Here is a 19,873-nt window from a genome sequence, read left to right as displayed (position 1 = left end):
AAAGTAGTATCCAACACGCTGTGGCTATGCCCGTGCCTGGAGGGCCCCAGCGCAGCCTCTGGGCCACACAGCTCCCACTCACCCATCAGCTCTCAGCTAGAGTTGCTCCTTCAAGGAGACTTCCCCTTGCTGCTCCCCTGTCTAGGTCAGAACTCCCAGTTCCATGCATTACGGCATCTGTACTTGTCCTTTACAGCATATGTCAAGGTTGTTAATTATATGTGTATTCATGGGTATATTTAATCAATGACATGAGTATCTATCTTCTCCATTAGAGTGACATATTCTTGAGGGTAGGAACCATGCCTTTTAGCACATTGCCTAATATGTAGTAGCAGGCAATAAATGCTTGTTGAATGGACGGATGGATGGGCTATTGAAATAATAGCCTTTTGAAAATGTAAATAATTGGCAGTTAGCATTTCTAGGTAAGAAATAATTTCATGATATATATATACATATGATATAATCTAATGAGAAATCATTTTAGAAATGATTGAATCACTGTGCAGATATATAGAGCTATTATTGAAATTCTTTAGCTTAACTCATACATTTTGCCAACGAGGTCCAGAGAAGATAAATGACCTATCCAAACTTACATAGCTTGAATGAGATCACTTAATGTCAGACCTAGGACTAAAACTCCGACATCCTCACCAGCCCCATGCCCACTGAGCACCACGTTTTTCACTTACTGAATTCTACACGTGCCCTAATAAACCAAACTGAGGAAATTCAACATAATACCACTTATCAAGTAATACAAAGGAGTGTGTAGTTGTGCTTATTTGTGTATAATGACGAGAGAGATTTTCATGTTTTCCTGGGTAAAAATGTAATTCAAGGGAATAGGTGGAAATAAGGAAAATGATTCCGGATGACTGCTTTGGCCTCAGGAGGATACAAGCAAAATACCTTAATCGGCTTTGATAATAAGAGCAATATAATATTCATTGAAAACCCAACTCAAGCTGGTTTAAGCAGAAAAGGGAATGTATTTGCCCAAGCTACTGGAAGACCTCGCTGCTGGTGCTCTAGCTTCAGGCACTGAAAAATCCAGGGCATCAGCAATTCTTTCTCTCTCTCTCTCTCTCCATCTCCTGGCTCTGCTTTCTTCTCTGCTGACTGTATTCTCTGGCAGGTTCTCCCCACACTATGCTAAAGACTCAGCAGCAGTGGCTCTGGGCTCAGATGCGGCCATCCTAGCAACCCAAAAGAGAGCTCTTCTTTCCCAACAATTGTGCAAAAGTCGAAGGGCCAACTCGTATTGGCTTGTCTTGAGTTGTTTCACCAGGCCCTCCAGCCAAGGGAATAGAATGTTCTGATTATCTAGGCCTGGGTCACATGCATATCCTTGCAAATGGAAGATGAGGTCAGCTCTACCCACACCCATGGACCAAATGTAAGGAGGCATGGGTTCTCTGAAAGAATATTAGAGATGCTAAACAAAAGGACAGGGGAAAGAGATCTGACAGGAAAAACTGAAAGATGAATGACTCAAATAGGACCTGCAGGACCACTGGGCCTCACTGTGAATGAAGCAGCTGGGATCCAGAAGCTCACCAGGATCTGAGCTGGCCCTTAGGACGGTCCCTTTGTTATCCTCGCAGGAGGCACTAGGGCTCTCCTCCAGGCTTCCCTGCTGGTGTGGCGCAGCTGTCTCTCCCCTCCGCTGTTCCCTAGCACTGGGCTGCTGCCTCCTGCCCACTGCTGCTCCCACGGTCTCTATTACTCACCTTCAGGTTCCTTAAGAAGGAAATGCCATGCATCCAGTTACTCCAGTCAGTGTTCCTGCCAGGCACCTGCCTGCGGTCCAAGCATCCAAGGTTGTCATGTGACACAGGCGAGGCCACTTATGGGCCAGAAGCAACTAGAGCCAGTTGTCTCAGAATATGTGTAAGGGCAGTAGGAGAACTCGAAAAAGACAGCTTATCCTTCAGTCTGGAACAGGGAAGCAATTTGTAAATGAGAAAGAGCGTCAAGAGTTCATCGATTCAAGTGCTTTCCCCAGGCAAGTTTATTTTTAAGACAGATGGCTATTTTCTTTCTCCTCTCCTTCCTTCCCTCTGTCCTTCCTTCCTCCCTTCCTCCCTTCCTCCCTCCCTCCCTTCCTTCCTTCCTTCCTTCCTTCCTTCCTTCCTTCCTTCCCCCCTCCCTCCCTCCCTCCCTTCCTTCCTTTCCTTCCTTCTTTTTATTTTCTACTGATAGTTGTCACATCAGTTCTCACATCTTGATTAACTGTGAAGTCTCTCAACCATTCCTTCCTCCTCCCGTTCCCCCTTCCATTTCTCCATTTAAATTGATGTGTGAAATCCCTGTTCCCACAAAATAGAAATTGATGATGACAAGGTTAGCGTATTTAAGAGAACATTTGTCAGTGTTGCCCTAAAAAAATTGTTTGTATTCCGTAACAGAATATAATGTTGCAGAAAGTACTATCAATTCCATCTTTACAAGTTTCTGGGAACAGAAATGGTAGAACTTTGAACAGTGGCTTGTTAAAAGGCTTAATCATCTTTATGGTCTGGGCATTGCTTAATAGATTTCTATGTCCTTTAGTGGAAGTGCATTCTTCCCTGGCGCGTGTGTGAGTGCATGTGCTTGTGTGTGTGTGTGTACGTGCACACCCACATGTGCTGTAGGATGGACAGTAACATTTTCCGTGTCAGAATCCCTCTTGTACTTGTCACGGTGGGCCCCCATTATTAAGTTTCTCCATCAATGTCCCTTTCCCAGTAACTTCAACTTTTAACCTTTGATGGGAGATCTGTTTTTTGTCTTGTTAATTTGTCCTGTTAACCCTTTTTTTCTGGCTTTTCTCCAATTTATCCACATCTTTTCAGAAATGCTGAAAACAAGCAGTGCATTTCACTCTAATGAGGTCTCATCTGATACCAAAATAGCTGGAGTATTCATTTCACTCCTCTGTATCTCTAGAACATGTGCATTGTGATAGATGGGCTGCTTTTTAATTAACATGACAGCAGAACTCGTAATCGAGTCATGGTCTACTGTGATCTACCAGCTCCTTTCTATCTAGTGGAATTGTCTCAGTCAATTGTATGCTAGCATATTTAAAGCCTGTAAATATCTTGCAGTTGTGCATGTCGGAGGCCAACTTCTGATTCACTCTTTTGAGTCAATATTTCTCTAATGTGACAGTTGCTATGAATTAGTTTCCCATTTTTCAAAGATTTAGCATTTGTAACATGCAACTTGATGTAATATACATGCACAAACCATCAATTTTATCCCCCAAATTATTGCAAGTATTTTAAAGTATACGAATTAGAAATTAACCTCATGTTTCCCATTGGATGGTTGGCTTGTTAGATTTGGAACCATGAGAGTACCATTGTGAAAATAAACATAGCAGCAGTCAACATCCTGGCTATGAATCTTGTATTTGACTCTGGCACTTGGTATATAATTAAAGTCCTTGCAAAGTCCAGTTACATATGATAGACTGGCCTTTGCAGTCAATCATATGTAACTGCAAAGTTACACAGAGTGTTGCTTTCTAGTACAGCGAGCACTATCTGAGTGTGTGTGTGATCATTACTGTTTTTATACAGTCATCTAATTAGCTTTTACATTTGTAGGAATGTTGGGGAGACAGCTACTACATTCTTCCTAGTTTCTAAGATTTTATTTCTATCAAGCTCTTTCTATCTCTGAATTTATTACAATATACTCCTCAAAAGTTCACTTTTGTAAGCATTGGTTAGAAGCTTCCTCTACTTTTCTTTAGAGAGGACCCTGTAAGTTAGAAGAATCACATAGCCTAGTGACTATGGCTTACCCTAAATACTTGCATAATCATTGCCTGTAAGGACCTTATAAGGAGGGTGTCTGCCTTAACTCTATTTCAGTTTAGCATTGTTTTCCAACATTCCCAAGAAGTAGGTTGACCCATTAATAGCTTACTAAGGTGACTTTTATAGAACAGCTCTGTCCAATAGAAGTATAACGTGGACCACAAAAGCAAGCCATATTTCTGTTTTAAAATTTCCTAGTCCACATGTTAAAAAGTAAAAAGAAACAGATGAAACTCATTGTATTGATGTGTTTTATTTAATTCAACCTATCTAAAATATCATCATTTCAATATACTGTTAATCTAAAAATATTAATGAGGTATTTCATGCATACGAAGTTTCCAGAATCTGAAATCTGTATTTTACACACATCTCAATTTGGACCGTATTTCAGATGATCACTAACCACATGTGGCTATTGGCTACCATACTGGACAGTGCAGGTCTAGAAGATATCAGAAGAGTAAACAGTCTCCATTAGCAACAGGTCTTGACCCAGAAGAGCTTAGGCATGTTGACAAACATTCTTATCCATCTTGGTTGCCTTGTAGGAGGGTTTACTCATTTCCCTCTCTGCTTTAAGCACAGTGGTGTGCATTGGGCATTGTGAGGTTTTGCCATAATAATCTCTTCTTTTTTTTCTCTTTCACCTTAACTCTGTTTCTATGTTCTCTAAAAAGTATAGGAGAAGAATATGACATCAGTATTTTAAAAAGGACACAATCTTCGTGTTACCTTGTGCCTCCTAAACCACCTATACTTTGAAATGCACAATCATTTGTCATGGCTCACAACATCCAATCACACCAATGATTTCAAATAAGTGTTCTTGCCTCCCCTATCAGCTTCCCATTAGCCTTAATATTCTGTGGAAGCATTTCAGACGAATGTTAAGCTTCCTTTTGTTTTTATTTTCTTACTTCTATTTTACTTTCACTAGTTTCTCAGTTCTGTGCTTGACTTTATGTCATGCTAATCCACTCTTCCAACTCTGACTCAATGTGTATTCCAGGCAGCAACTCGCTGCAGCTCAGGATAAGACCTCTCCCTTGAGAATGTCTTCAGAAAGGATGGCATCTTTAGAGTGTCAGGAAATTCACCAGGAATAAGAAGAAATGAAGCTACAAAGCAGACACTAGGAATAAGAAAATAGCAATGCTCAGTGATGGGGCAAATACGCCTGTCAGAATGAAACTTCAGTGGAGGGAGTTGTCAGTGAGGAATGCTGCCGTCTCATGTCCATTGCCAAGGGACACAATCAGCCATGGTGCTAAAACAGAGATGAATTCTATAAATAGGGTTGATAGCAGGATTTTTCCAGCTTCTGATTGCTGTCTGGCTATGGTTCCACCCTTAGAAAAATTCTGTCCTTCGAGTGCCAAATTCAGAAGATGATTTTGCCCAACTCGTTACCGCCATATTTTCTGAATCTCTTAAAATAGAATTGGATTATAATTTAGAAAAAGAACTTGACATGTAAAAATGGATGGGCACATAGGATGAGGCCAGGTTTGTGAAATGCATTTGTCCCATGAATAGTGAAATCTGCTCTCCTAAATTCAAAAATGTTACTGAAGCACAGTTTTTAACATTGCACTAAGAGTGGAGTCTCTTCCCATAGGATTTTGCTTTGAGGAAATGGAAATATGAAATGCTTGTTAAGTCTTTCAGTTTGGTGCCTCCCCAGTGAAAAGCCTATCTTCTTTCCCACTCTACCCCACTGTCTGACATCTCCCCACCTCTTTCTCTAACACACACACACACAGACACACAGACACACACACACACAAAATTTAGCATTCTTGAGTCAACACTACATAGCTGAAACTTGAGAAGAAAATTTACATGCAGAATATGTTCATGCTTTGTGATAATGACCTGAAAATTTCATTTGCCTTCTCCAACACACTGTTAAAGATGGACCAAGGCCATAGAAATAAGCTATCTCATTGACTCAGAGGAGCCCCTGCATAAAAAGACTGGATCTCTGAGAAAATTCTGCAGGCTTCAAGGGATTTCAGGAGGGAACCAGTGGCAGACTCAGGGGCACTTTCATGCCTTGGGCTGGCCCCCAGCCTTATCCATGCACCTTTTGGCCTTCTTGGATCCTAGTGTGAGCAAATTGAATACAACTTGGTTGGAGTTTCAAATTCAAATCTCCCAAATATCTGTCTGTACCAGGGAGCCTGGGAGGCATCTCAACTTAGTCTATCTCATCCAATCCTCCCAGGGACCCTGTGAAGTAGATGATATTGTTACCCTCACCCTACAGAAGAGAAAATCAGAGTTCAGAGAGGTCCAGAGCAGAGCCAAAGTCTGTGTTCTCCTTTTAGTCAAAGGCAGACCCTCACACTATGGTACCCAAAGGGGAGGAGTTCTAGCTTCGCATCAAAAGGTCCAGGTTTAAACCCTGGCTCATTGCACAAATAAATCTTGAATACCTGCCAGGTGCCTGGCGCCATGCCCAATGCCAGCAGTGCAGAGGTGGAAGGCACAGTCCCTGGGTCAAGAAGCTCACCATATACACCAGAGATAAGCAAATAAACACGCAGTGAGAATGTACTGTGGCTGGCAATATGATAGAGGTGGGTACGAGGTGTACCTAGAAGGGTTATCCAACCTAGCCTGGGAGGCCAGGCCGTGGGGATGTGACAATGATGAGGGGGTCAGCGAACGTTTCTCAGAAAGGTGATGGCCAAGCGCAGTCTTGGAGGACTGCTAAGTGTTAGCCAGGTGTATTAGTTCTTATGGTTGCTGTAACAAACTACTACAAACTCAGTGGCCTAAACAACGCAAATTATTTCTCTCACAGTTCTGGAGGCAGAAGTCTGAAATCAGTTTACTTAGTTAAAGTCAAGATGTCCTGGCTCCTTCTGGAGGGTCTGGGTAGAGTTTGTTTTCTTGCCTTTTCCAGCTTTTAGAGCTGCCCACATTCCTTGGCTCATGGCCTCTTCTTCCTTCTTCAAAGCCAGCAGCACAGCATCTTCTCTCCTCTCTGACCTCTGCTTCTATCCTAATAGCTTCTCTCTCTTGCCCCTCCTGCTGGTCTCTTATAAGGACCCTTGTTTATGATGACATTGGGTCCCACTCAAATAATCCAGGCTCATTTCCCCACATCAAGATCCTTAATCATATCTGCAAAGCCCCTTTTGCTCCCTGGTGGCGCAGTGGTTAAGAATCTGCCTGCCAATGCAGGGGACGCGGGTTCGAACCCTGGTCCAGGAAGATCCCACATGCCGAGGAGCAATTAAGCCCGTGCGCCACAACTACTGATCCTGCACTCTAGAGCCCACGAGCCACAACTACTGAGCCCATGTGCCACAACTACTGAAACCCAAGCACCTAGAGCCCGTGCTCCACAACAAGAGAAACCACCGCAGTGAGAAGCCCGCACACTGCAACGAAGAGTAGCCCCCACTCTCCACAACTGGAGAAAGCTCTCGTGCAGCAACAAAGACCCAACACAGCCAAAAAATAAATAAATAAATAAATTTATAAAAAAGTCCCTTTTGCCATGTAAGGTAACATATTCATAAGTTACAGGGATTAGGATGCGGATACCTTTGGGGAGGGGCATTATTCAACCCCCAACACCAGTGACCCTGGCTGAGTCAGCATCCCAGGCAGAGGGATGAACACGGGCAGGGGCAGAGGGGCATGGTCCATGTCATTTGGGCAGCTGCAGACATTTCATAAGGTGGAAGCATGAGTTTCAAGACAGGCATGTCAAGGCATCAAGCTGTACAGAGATGCAGGGGAGCCAGTTCATTCAGGCATTGTGTTTAGAGCTTGAATTATCATTGTGATTTATCACCCTATTTGCTCATGAATGTCTGAGGCCCCTGTTTGGGTCATTGTCTTCTTGATGTCACCGCAGCTCTGGTCAGTGACTGACACAGGACAGGAGCTCAGCATGTGTGCGTGGCACCAACAGATGCCAGCTGTGCCCTGCTGTGACACCGTGGTGGGTGAGCAGAGAACTAGAGGCACCAGAGGCCAGCTGGCATGCTCCTGGACGTTGTCTTTGTGGCAGCATGACTGGCCTTCTTGAGCTCACTGGCAAGGATGTTTCCTGAGCCAGCAGTGTGTGTGGGCACAAGTTGGGGAAGGATTTTGGAGAACTTACATAGTAAAGACTGGCAAAGTGATCATCGTTGAAGCTGGAAGATGGGTACATGAGGGGTCATTATGATCTTCTCTCTACTGAATATTTCCATAATATAAAGCTTTACAAAGTTTATATGAGAAGAGGTGAGGTGTGCAGAGCAGCCTAGAAAGTACAACCAGCCCCCAAATGGAGAGATGTCCGAGGTAGTAATTGGGACCAGGGTTAAAAAGGATGAAGGGGATAAAAAGTTAATGTCTGCACCTTGCACCAGTCAGAACGGCCATCATCAAAAAGTCTACAAATAATAAATGCTGGAGAGGACGTGGAGAAAAGGGAACCCTTCACATTGTTGGTGGGAATGTAAACTGGTACAGCCACTATGGAGAACAGTATGGAGGTTCCTTAAAAAACTAAAAATAGAATTACCATATGATCCTGCAATCCCACTCCTAGGCATATATCTGGAAAAGAAGAAAACTCTAATTCTAAAAGACACATGCACCCCAGTGTTCACAGCAGCACTATTTACAATAACCAAGACGTGGAAGCAACCTAACTATCCATTGACAGATGAATGGGTAAAGAAGATGTGGTACGTATATACAATGGAATATTACTCAGCCCTTTAAAAGGATGAAATAATGCCATTCACAGCAATATGGATGGACCTAGAGATTATCATACTAAGTGAAGTCAGACAGAGAAAGACAAATATTTGTGGAATCTAAAAAATGATACAAACGAACTTATTTACAAAACAGAAATAGACTCACAGACATAGAAAACAAACTTATGGTTACCAAACGGAAAAGGAAGGGGAGGATGGATAAATTGGGAACTTGGGTTTAACAGATACAGATACACACTACTATATATAAAATAGATAAACAAGGACCTACTGTATAACACAGGGAACTATATGCAATATCTTGTAAAAAGTTCACGTCTGTCAGTTAATGAAAGAACATCCATGTAAATCCTTCATAAACTAAAGCTTTGCGTACCCAGAAGGAACTTTTCCTCAGTTATTCATACAAACATTATTTCCTCAGGAATTAGGCTAGTTTTTCAATCTTTTGTGTGATACATGAGATGAATGCCCTTCCCATCCAGGAACCTCAAAGCCCCCTAAAGGAATTCCTCTCAATGCAGCTTCCCTCTCACGCCCTCAGTCTAAGCAATGTTGGTTTTCTCCCCTCTGCCCCTGGTCCCCAGACGCTGAAAGATGCCAGCGACAATGCACGCAAGGACTTCCACCGCGAGGCCGAGCTGCTGACCAACCTCCAGCACGAACACATCGTCAAGTTCTATGGCGTCTGTGTGGAGGGTGACCCTCTCATCATGGTCTTTGAGTACATGAAGCACGGGGACCTCAACAAGTTCCTCAGGTATGGGGGGCACCGGGGGCCACGTGGGAGGTGGGCTTCAGACAGCCTGGGGGTGAGGACAGGGGGCTTCCTGGGAAGGACCAAGGGGGCCTTGGACCTTTCTCTGGAACAGCCTGTCCTGGTGACAACATCAATGCCTACTACAAAGAAAGAACCTGAGGCCACTGCATTGCTCCTTTTCCTGAATCAACAAACTCTATATAATGTGATACTAATGATTCCACTCCATTTCACCTGTGTTTATTGAGTGTTGGTTCATTAAATGGTACATGACATGTGCATTTGAGACAGGCCTTAGGCTCTGTGGGAGTTTGCCAGGTGGATAAGGGAAGAATGTTATTCGGGCGAAGGAAACAGCAAGAGTTCAGGCACCCAGGTGTCACAGGGAAAGGTCTGGTCTGGTGAGAGTGGAGAGTCTGGAGATGCCAGACAACACAAGAAACCAGGGCAAGGGGAGGTAGAAAGGGGGTAGGAGGAGTCACGGCTGGAAAGGTGAGCATTTGGACTTTACTCTGAAGACGGAAAGAAGAACCAGGAAGTCAGTCGGTCAGAGGATCGAGTGAAAAGAACAGAATCGAAAGAGCAAAACATCTAGGAGAAAGGAGGTAAAACGACATTGGACAGGACCATTGAAGACTGAGGACTGGGGCCTTATTGAGTCCCAGAGGTCAGAAAAAAATGGTCAGCTTCGACATGAGGGGTTTTGTGACCAGCGGTGGAAACTGGCAGGCAGCAAAGCGAGGAAAGGGAAAATGTTGAGGATAAGAGGGAGTCGTTGGGTTGTTAAATAGCATTGTAACTTGGATTTCTAGCATTGGCCTAATTGGGTTTTGGTTCAGCCGTGGGTTCTCAGGAAGTCCCTTCCTTGGGGTGATGGGTGCGGGGGCCTGCGAGGGACCGCGGGATAGAGCAAGTGAGAGACAGTTTAGAATGTGCATAACCGGGGGTGGGGTGAGCTGGTGGGCGGCGCTGCTTTGAAACAGTGAGGACAACGTGCGAAGTAAAAGGGATCGCAGTGCAGCGTCTCTCGAGGAGATAGTAATGATCCGGGCAGCATGTTCAGCTGGAGTTGAATCTCAGCTCTGGCATTTATTAGCTGAATGACCTTGGGCAAGTCTCTTAGCTGTTCTGATGATAATATTGAGCCAGCAGGGTAGGCATGAGGGCTGAATTAGAATAAATAGAAAGCTCGTAGCATAGGAGCAAGTAGGAAGTTTTCAACAAGCAGAAGCTTGAATTCTGCTAGTAATGATTTCTACTCATACACCAGCTGAGAGAAATCGAAAGGAGAGCTGAATTTGATGAGAGAGACAGAGGAAGCTGGTGGTCACACTGCTGGAGCCCATAGTGAGTGTTCTCATACTGTATCTACCAGGGGAGAGAAGAAATGTGCTGATCCAGACCCTCCTTGGTGAAGTAAAACAAGCGATGCTTTCATTTGCATTAAGCAGAGGCACGATGGAAGCCGCACATTTATGATCTCGAACAATGGAAAGAGTAAGAGGTCCCAGTAGTGAGGGCTGGGAGACCCGGGTTCTCCCTCCTATTCAGCATCAGCTGCTTGGGTCCCTTGGGTGGGTCCCAAGCCACACCACCTCGGCCACCTCAACTCTCAGGTGGGTCTGAGTTAGATCCTCTTAAAGTCACATCTGGCTCTAGCATACTGTTTTCTTTAAAATATAACTAATCTTTGAAAGATTAGTATAATTTAGGAGAAATAAGAAAGATGTTCCTCACTGGCCTCAGTTTCCTCACCTGTAAAAGGGGTGTGATAACACCCATTTCAAGGCCTAGTGTCAGGACTATTGTGATGGCAGGTAATCAATAGATGTTGTCCCCACAACCCTTCTTCTCTGACACATTTTCCTCTTTACTTTGGCTGAGGCGTCCATAATCCCGGGGAAGTGACGTCTTTTGCGTTACAGCAGCACCTAGACTGCTCTGTCCTCCTCTAGTTTCTACGGGCACTGAAGAGAGCTTTCCACAGAAATCAGCACCAGTAGCTTCATGCAGCCCCTGGAAGGTTCAGGAACTGTACAGTTTAAGGAATAAGTCAATTGCTGAGAGAACAGTGGAAGGGTGAGAGAGTACTGCTGTGTTTAGAAATGTCATCCCATGGTTTGTACAGTCCGGATCATTTTGACCATCCCTAGCCTCGTGAATACATGTGCACAGGTGATAGGAGAGAGGATGATGGGAGCTTTTGCCCATTATCTTGACAGATCTAATGTGAAAGGAAGAAAAGAAGCTGAATTTGGTTGAGGTCTGCTGCTTATAGAGCTAATTTCCTTTGTTCCCATGTTTTAGGATATGTCCCTAACTTAAAATGGTACTTTCCGAAAACTGTAGCATAATAAATTCAAATGTACTCACCTGGATGCAATTAAATGCCTCTGTGAGCTCAGACTCCGTGTGTGTGTGTGTGGTGTGTGTGTGTGTGTGTGTGTGTGTGTTGATCCTTTCACTTTCAGTTCCATCCCTTGCTCTCCTTCCTGCCTTCCAGAAGGAGCAGGCACCTAGTTCTCCCTTGGCAGCTTGCACAGGGCATGGAGCTCTTGAAAATCTCCTCTGCTCCATTTCAGAATCTGCTGGACTCTGGGAACAAGAGGTTTTCCATGCCAAGAATCAGGTTCTCAGGTCCAAGGATGTGCTGTGAACTACAGTCTGTCCTCTCTTTCTGGAAGGGAACCCAGCCCTTACACTGCCATGAATGTGTCCCCAAGTGTCATTGGAACTGCCCTATAAAGACAGATGTCTACAATTATCCTCCCACCCTTTTTATTCATCCAAAAGCCACACATTGAGGACCAACATGGCCAGGCCCTATGCTCGGTTGGCTGGGAGATCAAGAGTCAAGCATGGTCCTTGCTTTCAAGGAGATGACAATTTTCCCCTTAGAATTCTCCTGAATTCCCTTCCAATGAGGGGAAGATAGAGACAGCTTTCTTTTTTCAAGCAATAACAGCTATTTATTGGGAATTCCCTGGTGGTCCAGTAGTTAGGACTCAGTGCTTTCACTGCCGGGGCCCAGGGTTTGATCTCGCAAGCTGCGTGGTGAGGCCAAGAAAAAAAAAAAAAGCTATTTATTTATTGAGCCTTTCTAAGCATTGTAAATGTTATAAATATATCAACACAGTAAGCTATTATTACCATCATTTCCATATTACAGTTGAAGAAAGTGAGTCAAGCAGCTAGTGAGTGACAGAGTTGAGATTCAAACCCATAGCCAGGGCTGCAAAACCCATAGTCTTAACCATGTCAGTACTTCCTCTTGAAGTGGCCATTAAAAAACCAGGAGGAAAGCAGTGTCCTGTAGAATTCTGGAACCAGAGGAGTGTGGCTAAGTACTGCCGTCACCCCCATTGGGGGAGGCAACAGGCCGAACAAGGCAGGGTGGGCAACCTCCCTCGTCAGAATCCCGCTGAAGCTACTACCTGCTCCCCGAGCCAGGGCACCGGTGGTGCTTTCCCCTCTTATGGCGTGTTCTCCTGGAAGAGGTGAAATATGTTTTTATTTCCAAGAGCTGCGGGGTAACCTGTGGAGTGAAGCAAAGGGCTGTTGTCAACGTTGTTTATACTCCTCTTAAGAATTTGTTTAGAAGACTCGCCTGCCCTGTTTTTACAGCAGGACTTTCTGCTCAAGCAAAGCATTCAAAGGCTTCTTCTATTAAAAGGAACCTTGTTCAAATACCCAGAACCAAGCAGGAGAAACGGCTGGTTAAAAAGGTCATGAAGAACCTAGTGGTAAGACGGGAATAAAGACACAGACCTACTAGAGAATGGACTTGAGGATACGAAGAGGGGGAAGGGTAAGCTGTGACAAAGTGAGAGAGTGGCATGGACATATATATATACACTACCAAATGTAAAATAGATAGCTAGTGGGAAGCAGCTGCATAGCACAGGGAGATCAGCTCGGTGCTTTGTGACCACCTAGAGGGGTGGGATAGGGAGGGTGGGAAGGAGATGCAAGAGGGAGGAGATATGGGAACATATGTATACGTATAGCTGATTCACTTTGTTATAAAGCAGAAGCTAACACACCATTGTAAAGAAATTATACTCCAATAAAGATGTTAAAAAAAAAAAAAAAAATGCAGGAGCCTGCCCCAACCCACAGGGAAGGAGGTGGAGTGCAGAGGGCCCTGGAGGGCGCCAGCTTTCCGGTGCTGCAGAGTGGAAAGCTGGCAGATGGGGGCTTTGCACAGAGGTGGCCTTTTGTGCTTGGCCTCTAACTTTTCCTCTTTCCTGGAGTCTGCAACAGACAGATTCTTAGAGGAGTCTGGATTTCTGGAGCTGAAATAAGGCTGTGAAAAATCAACAACTTATTTCACTCTTTGAACTAAATCTATGAAGACTTCATCCTGGCCTATGTTCTCTGGGTGTTTCAGGATTTCCCGTAATTTATGTGCATCCCTAGGTCCTTTTCCTCGTGTCTCCTACGATGAGTGAAAACACTGTCACTTTCCCCTGCCCCTTCAGTGCTAGGAAGGGTTGGGCTTGAGTGACCTTTAGTGAGGTGGGTGGGGCCGACCCTGAGAGCCCCATCACAGGCCAACCACAAAAAGAAATGCACAGATGATGACTTGTGTTTTCGTATCACCATCCATTTCTTTTTTTAAAGAAAACTTTGTTTGCAAAGCCTTTCTCTCCAGCTTTCCAATGAAAGTCTACAAAGCACCATACAAGCAGAGTCTCAAGTATCCCCTGTCAGTGTAATATTATTAGGAAGGTGTAGTCAGTATCCCCACTTTACAGAATGAGGAAACAGGCCCAGACATGTTCTGTAGCTTACCTGAGCTCACAGCTAGCATGTTAGAAGGAGATCACATTCAGTTCTGATAACCCAGAGCCTTGGCCGCTGCACTGCAAGACTTCCTACTCCAGAGGGAGATTCTGAGCTGGAGAGAGCCTGAAGCTTTGCCCGTATTCTCCTCTGTGTGACCATTGGCAGTCGGGGCTGTAGTTTGAACGGAGGGAAATAAATGTGTCAGGACTTGCCTTGTACAAAAACAAGAATGGTTAAATCCAGATATTCAGAGATAAAAGGAACCTAAATCATCACCCAACATAATACCCCTATGGATTTTTGCCTAATGGGGAAATTCCAGACTGGACAAGTTGAAAGTCTTCCCCAGATCATGGGGCTGGACACCGCGAGGACTGGGAAACTCCCCACCTCCTTGTCCAGTGCTTGTTCTCTGAAAATGCAAGAGTGAGTGATCTGGTGACAGCGTGTTTTGGGAACCACTGTGGCTGGAGCCATGATGGGAGGGGCTATGGGGCTGGTGGGTCGGAGGAGGGGCAAAACGAGATGGATGGTCTTGGGTAATTCTGGCTCTCTTATTTTCAAATACTCATATAGCTCTGGACCCCCATAGGTGGGGTCACCCACTTTAAATTCTAAAATTTAGAATCCTCTATGTTTGTTTTAAGTGCTTCCAACTGTCCTGAAGGAGATCTTCTCCCTTGTTTCCCTTTGGGAGACAGAAGCCCTTTGACTCCCGCCCTGGCAGGTCCAGCAGCAAAGGACACCTTTACTCCTTGCCCTGCAGCACCCCTCAGGCCGTCAGGGGCAGTGACTCCAGTCGGCTCAGCAGGGTTCCGGGGTGGGGAATGCGGAAAGGGGGGTGGGAGCGGTTCATGATGGCATCCTAAGACTGGGACCCTCCCCTCCCTGAAGCACATGCCAGTGTTAAGATGCCTTAAGTTGTCACATAGCTGGGAAAAGGCTGGGTGTGTAAAACAGAAGATAAAGAAGGTATAAGACACCATACTTCACCACTCCCCCCTGCCCCCCGCCATAGTGTGGGGAATAAGACTTGCCCCAGTAAAAGAATAAATGTGTTGTGATTCAAAAGGCTCTTCTATGTGGTGCCCAGGACATGTGTTGAGCTGGAGGTCAGGGGTAGGGGTGGGCCGAAGGAGATGGTATTTTTCACTGGGAATGAATGTCCGGGATGAGGATGCCCTGGGATTCTGCTGAGTTGGGCTTGGGGATAACATGGGCAGCTTGAAGCCATGTTGGACCACAGAGCAGGTGGTGTAGGGGAGAGCAGAGCTGCACTCTGGAGAGAGTGAGGGCCCTCTGCTGCAGCATGTGGCTGGGAGGACAGAGTTGGGGCTCCTGCTGGGGTGCAGTGACCCCCTCACTCCAGGAGAGCCAAACTCTTCCCCCAGTGTTTTATTTTGATTTGGGTTTTTTTGTTTGCTTGTTTTTTGCTTTGTCCACCGACTGCTTTTCAGGGTCTTGGGATCTAGCCAGTGCCTGACCCCAGCATAATTCCAGAACCCTAAAATGTGAACCTGTCTGTGTGTCGAGGGGGGCACTTATTCAGGCCCACGTGGCCCTGGAAATGCCAGACTTTCTGGGAAATAAAGCCTAGGTGCTCTGGAGGCTTTAGAGATAAAACTGTGGGTGGAGCATCCTTCCCTCCTCTTTTGCTAAGTCAGGCAGCATCTTTCCGCACCAGCAGCTGATGTGGGGCAAAGGGACCCTCAAGGCAAAGAGCTGAGGCTCCAGCAAGGCCTTCTGTGTTCTCCCCAGGGCGCACGGACCTGATGCCGTGCTGATGGCCGAGGGCAACCCGCCGACGGAGCTGACGCAGTCGCAGATGCTGCACATCGCCCAGCAGATCGCTGCGGGCATGGTCTACCTGGCGTCCCAGCACTTCGTGCACCGAGACCTGGCCACCCGGAACTGCCTGGTGGGCGAGAACCTCCTGGTGAAGATCGGGGACTTCGGCATGTCCCGGGACGTATACAGCACTGACTACTACAGGGTGAGTGGCTGTACCGAAGAAGAGACCCCAGGGCCATCCTTCCCTGGGGGCCCCTTGTTGTATTAGTTTGCTAGGGCTGCCACAACAAAATACCACAGACCAAGTGGCTTACACATCAGAAATTGATTTTCTCACACTTCTAGAGGCTAGAAGTCCAAGATCAAGGTGATGGCAGGGGTGGTTTCTTCTAAGGCTTCTCTCCTCAGCTTACAGACAGTGCCTTCTCGCTATGTACACCCTCACATGGTCTTTTCTCTGTGCACGGGCATCCCTGGGGTCTCTCTGTGTGTCTAAATTTCCTCTTCTTATAAGGACGCCAGTCAGACTGGATTAGAGCCCACCCTAACGGCCTCATTTTAGCTTAATCACCTCCTTAAAGGCCCTATCTCCAAATGCAGCTGTGTTCTGGGATTCTAGGGGCTAAGGCTTCTACATATAAATTTGGGGGAAACGCAGTTCAGCCCACAACACCGTCCTGCTCTTCCCATGGCTCTCCAGAGCTGTGTGTGAGATCTCCAAGAGGAAAGTTCTCAACGTGAGAGTTCTGCCAGGGGAACCCTTGGAAAAATTCCAGGAGGCCATGAGGTTAAAGGATTTTGAGGTTTGGATTTGATTCTGTGAAACTGTGCCAGGAGCCTTTGTTTGAGGCTTGATCTAAGGTGAACTGGTTCACATAAATGAAAGTACGCTAAGACCCTGGAAGTTCCCACTCAGAACCATCTTGGCTGAAAGTGGATTGGCTAGTGGCCATCTTGGTAAGAGGTTCTGTCCTACTGAGTCTGCCTGGGGTTCCACCATTTGAAACACTAACAGCTAGAGTTATAGACAATAATTCAAATCCACTGATTACCTGGAGTTGGCGTCCTTGGCATGTTAGATTTGTTAACTGACATCTCAGAACTTGGGTATGAAAGAAAAGGGTTATTTCTGGAAACTGGGAAGTCATGATATTGAAAGTGAAGATTTGGGTTGTGTTCTACTACCTCAAACCCCCAATTTTGTTTTCTTGTTGTTTTGCTTGATTTTTAAGGGGAGAGGGATGTAGGAAGAAAAAGAAATAAATGTTCTAGAAATATATTACCAAAGAGGATAAAACTTAGAACTCCACTAACTTTCATACTAGGTTAGGGCTGGTGAAGAAAATGCCTGTTCTCGCCTTTGCTCTGCCCTTTATGATTTATGTTTGAGGAGGAGCCTTCTCAGTTTGTCTCCTGTACTCCTCCCTGCAGCCTCCCTCACCTCCAGTGCCTCTGCCCTTTAACCGAGCTGACTTTCCTACAATTAGTCTAAGACAATGAATCCATTGCCTTGCTGTGCATTCTTCTATAGATTGATTTGTGGGGTTTCTTCCTTTGTCACCTTGATGAGCATTGTCCATGTTTTATATACCAAGAAAGGATGGAGACCCAATTGTAAAGGATTTTCTTGTGTGTATTTGCAGGAAACATGGGCAGTCTTAACTTCAGGTGTTCAAAACAGAGCTGCAAAGCACCCGTCCTGAGTCTAGCAATGACTGACTAGTTTATTACAGGTAGCTAAAACATGGCGGGAGGTTACCTGCCAATGGATGCATCTTCTCTGTTAGCTCTGCTCCCATGGCAGGAAGCGGGGAATGGGGCATTTCCCGGTCTCAGGAGACAAAGGAACACATGAGTTCTTCCTTAAGAAATCTTTGCTGATCTTGATGAGCATCCAAGGAAGAAATATGTGGCCCAAGCAATAGCTCTCCCTTTCGCAGTAAGTTAATAAAGGTTTCAGAATGCCTGGCACAAAATAAGTGCTCGATAAATATTTTCAACCTTATCATTATCCAAATCGAAAAAATTATGCTTCATTCTCAAAACCGGGACTGAACTAAGTAGAACTCAGTGTCCTTTTCTATAATCTCTAGAAAAATAATTCAGAGGAAAAAGACTGAAAAGCTCAATGATATGAAGATAAATTACCCAATTAGAAAATAGGCAAAGGATTTAAGATTCTTTTGGTGTCCCCAAAGAAAATGTACAAATGGCCAATAAGTACATAAAATGATGCTCAACATCATTAGTCATTAGGGAAATGTAAATCAAAACCACAGTGAGGTACCACTTCACATCCACTTGGCAAAACAGACAATAAGAAGTGTTAACGGGGATGTGGAGAAATTGGAACCCTCATAAAGTGCTGGTGGGAATGTAAAATGGTGCAGCTGTTTTGGAAATAGTTTGGCAGTTCTTCAAGATGTTCAACATAGAGTCACCATATAACCCAGCAATTCTACCCCTAGGTATATACCCAAGAGAATTGAAATCATATGTTCACACACACACACACACACACACATACACACACATGCACACAAACTTGTACACAAACGAAATAGCAGCATTATTCATTATAGCTCAAAAGTGGAAACAATTTCAGTGTCCATCAACTGGTGAACAGATAAAATGTGGTCATCCATATGATGGGCTATTATTCATTAATTAAAAGGAATGAAGTACTTATTCATGCTACAACATGGACGAACCTTGAAAACACTATGGTGAGTGCAGAAAGCCAAGCACAAAAGGTCATATACTACATGCTTCCATTTATATGGAATGTCCAGAATAGGCAAATCCATACAGACAGAAAATAGATTAGTGGTTGCCAGGAGCTGAGGGGCAATGGGGAACGAGGAGTGACTGGTCCTGGATATGGAGTTTCTTTTTGGGGTGATGAAAATGTTCTAGAATTGTATAGTGGGATGATTGTTTAGTATATGTGTAAATATACTTAAAACCATTGAATGTATACTTTAAAAGGGTAAATATTATGGTATATGAATTGTATCTCGATAAAAAAGCCCAAAAAATAATAACAAAACAGTAACCATCATTATAGACATGAGAAGTTAGCTTTGGTCATTTATGCATTATAAAAACACTGTCATTTGTCATCTACCATATATTCTGATTTGGTGAAAAGAAAATCCTCCACTTAAGTGACATTTTCCTGAAGTATTTCCTTCTGAATTGATTGGAGGAAATAATGATTCCCAGTTCCATTATTTATTAAATGTTCTGCATGGAACTATCCCAGTCATTAAGAAATATTCTTCAGATGCCACATTGATTTAATCCCCCCACCATGGTCATTACTCAGTGGCAGCTGCAAGGTTTGTGTGTTTGTTTGGTTGTCTGTTGTTCCCATTGAGGAGGAGGAGAAAAAACCGGCCTTTCGTTGGCGTCTATGATAGGTGGACCTGGGGGGGAAGCCGGTAGGAAAGTGGATGATGGGTGTAAGAACCTGACAATTTGATGGTAGCTTAGGAAAACTAAGAAATTATGCATTCTATTTTGCCTTCTCTAAAATTTCAAAATGATGGTACACTTTTTGGTTCCATGAAAGTATTTATTGTCATAGAACTCATTTGTAGAATATTATTGCTTATTTAAATATCAAAAGTCTGTCAGTAGAGTCCATTCTCTTGAGTTTGTCAAATCGACAAGTAGAAGCTGGTGCTCTGTTTCTGCAAGTGAGTTGAGTACATCATGCAGTGGCTATTTCCCAGGACACTCTTGCTTTCACATGAGTTACCCATCTGTTGGATCATCCATAAGCTTAGCATTGAGCCTGTCCCCATCACAGTGTCTCTTCATCTTCTCTGCCACGGCAGCTGGGGAATGTGTTCTCCTTACAGCTCCGGTTTCTCATTTGTGGGCACATTTTCTTCATTGTTTTGTTCCTAGCTTCTCCAAAAGCCTGCACACTCCGAGGTGGGGAGCTGCTGTGGCCAATGTGGGCTGTCATC

General features: G+C 44.7%; 1 protein-coding gene across 7 annotated transcripts in view; it reads left to right on the top strand.

The window, feature by feature from the left end:
* NTRK2 (neurotrophic receptor tyrosine kinase 2) overlaps positions 1-19,873 on the top strand; it is a 373,842-nt gene that overhangs the window by 283,111 nt on the left and 70,858 nt on the right. For all 7 annotated transcript variants that reach the window (XM_036855412.1, XM_036855415.1, XM_036855409.1 and 4 more), the window contains 2 exons: positions 9,145-9,317; positions 15,864-16,098. In XM_036855412.1, coding sequence (XP_036711307.1) covers positions 9,145-9,317; positions 15,864-16,098 — 408 coding nt within the window. The remainder of the gene's footprint in view (positions 1-9,144; positions 9,318-15,863; positions 16,099-19,873) is intronic.

This window comes from Balaenoptera musculus, chromosome 6 (genome assembly GCF_009873245.2).
Source record: "Balaenoptera musculus isolate JJ_BM4_2016_0621 chromosome 6, mBalMus1.pri.v3, whole genome shotgun sequence".
In the NCBI taxonomy this organism is placed as follows: Eukaryota; Metazoa; Chordata; class Mammalia; order Artiodactyla; family Balaenopteridae; genus Balaenoptera; species Balaenoptera musculus.
This window is presented reverse-complemented; position numbering and strand designations above follow the sequence as displayed.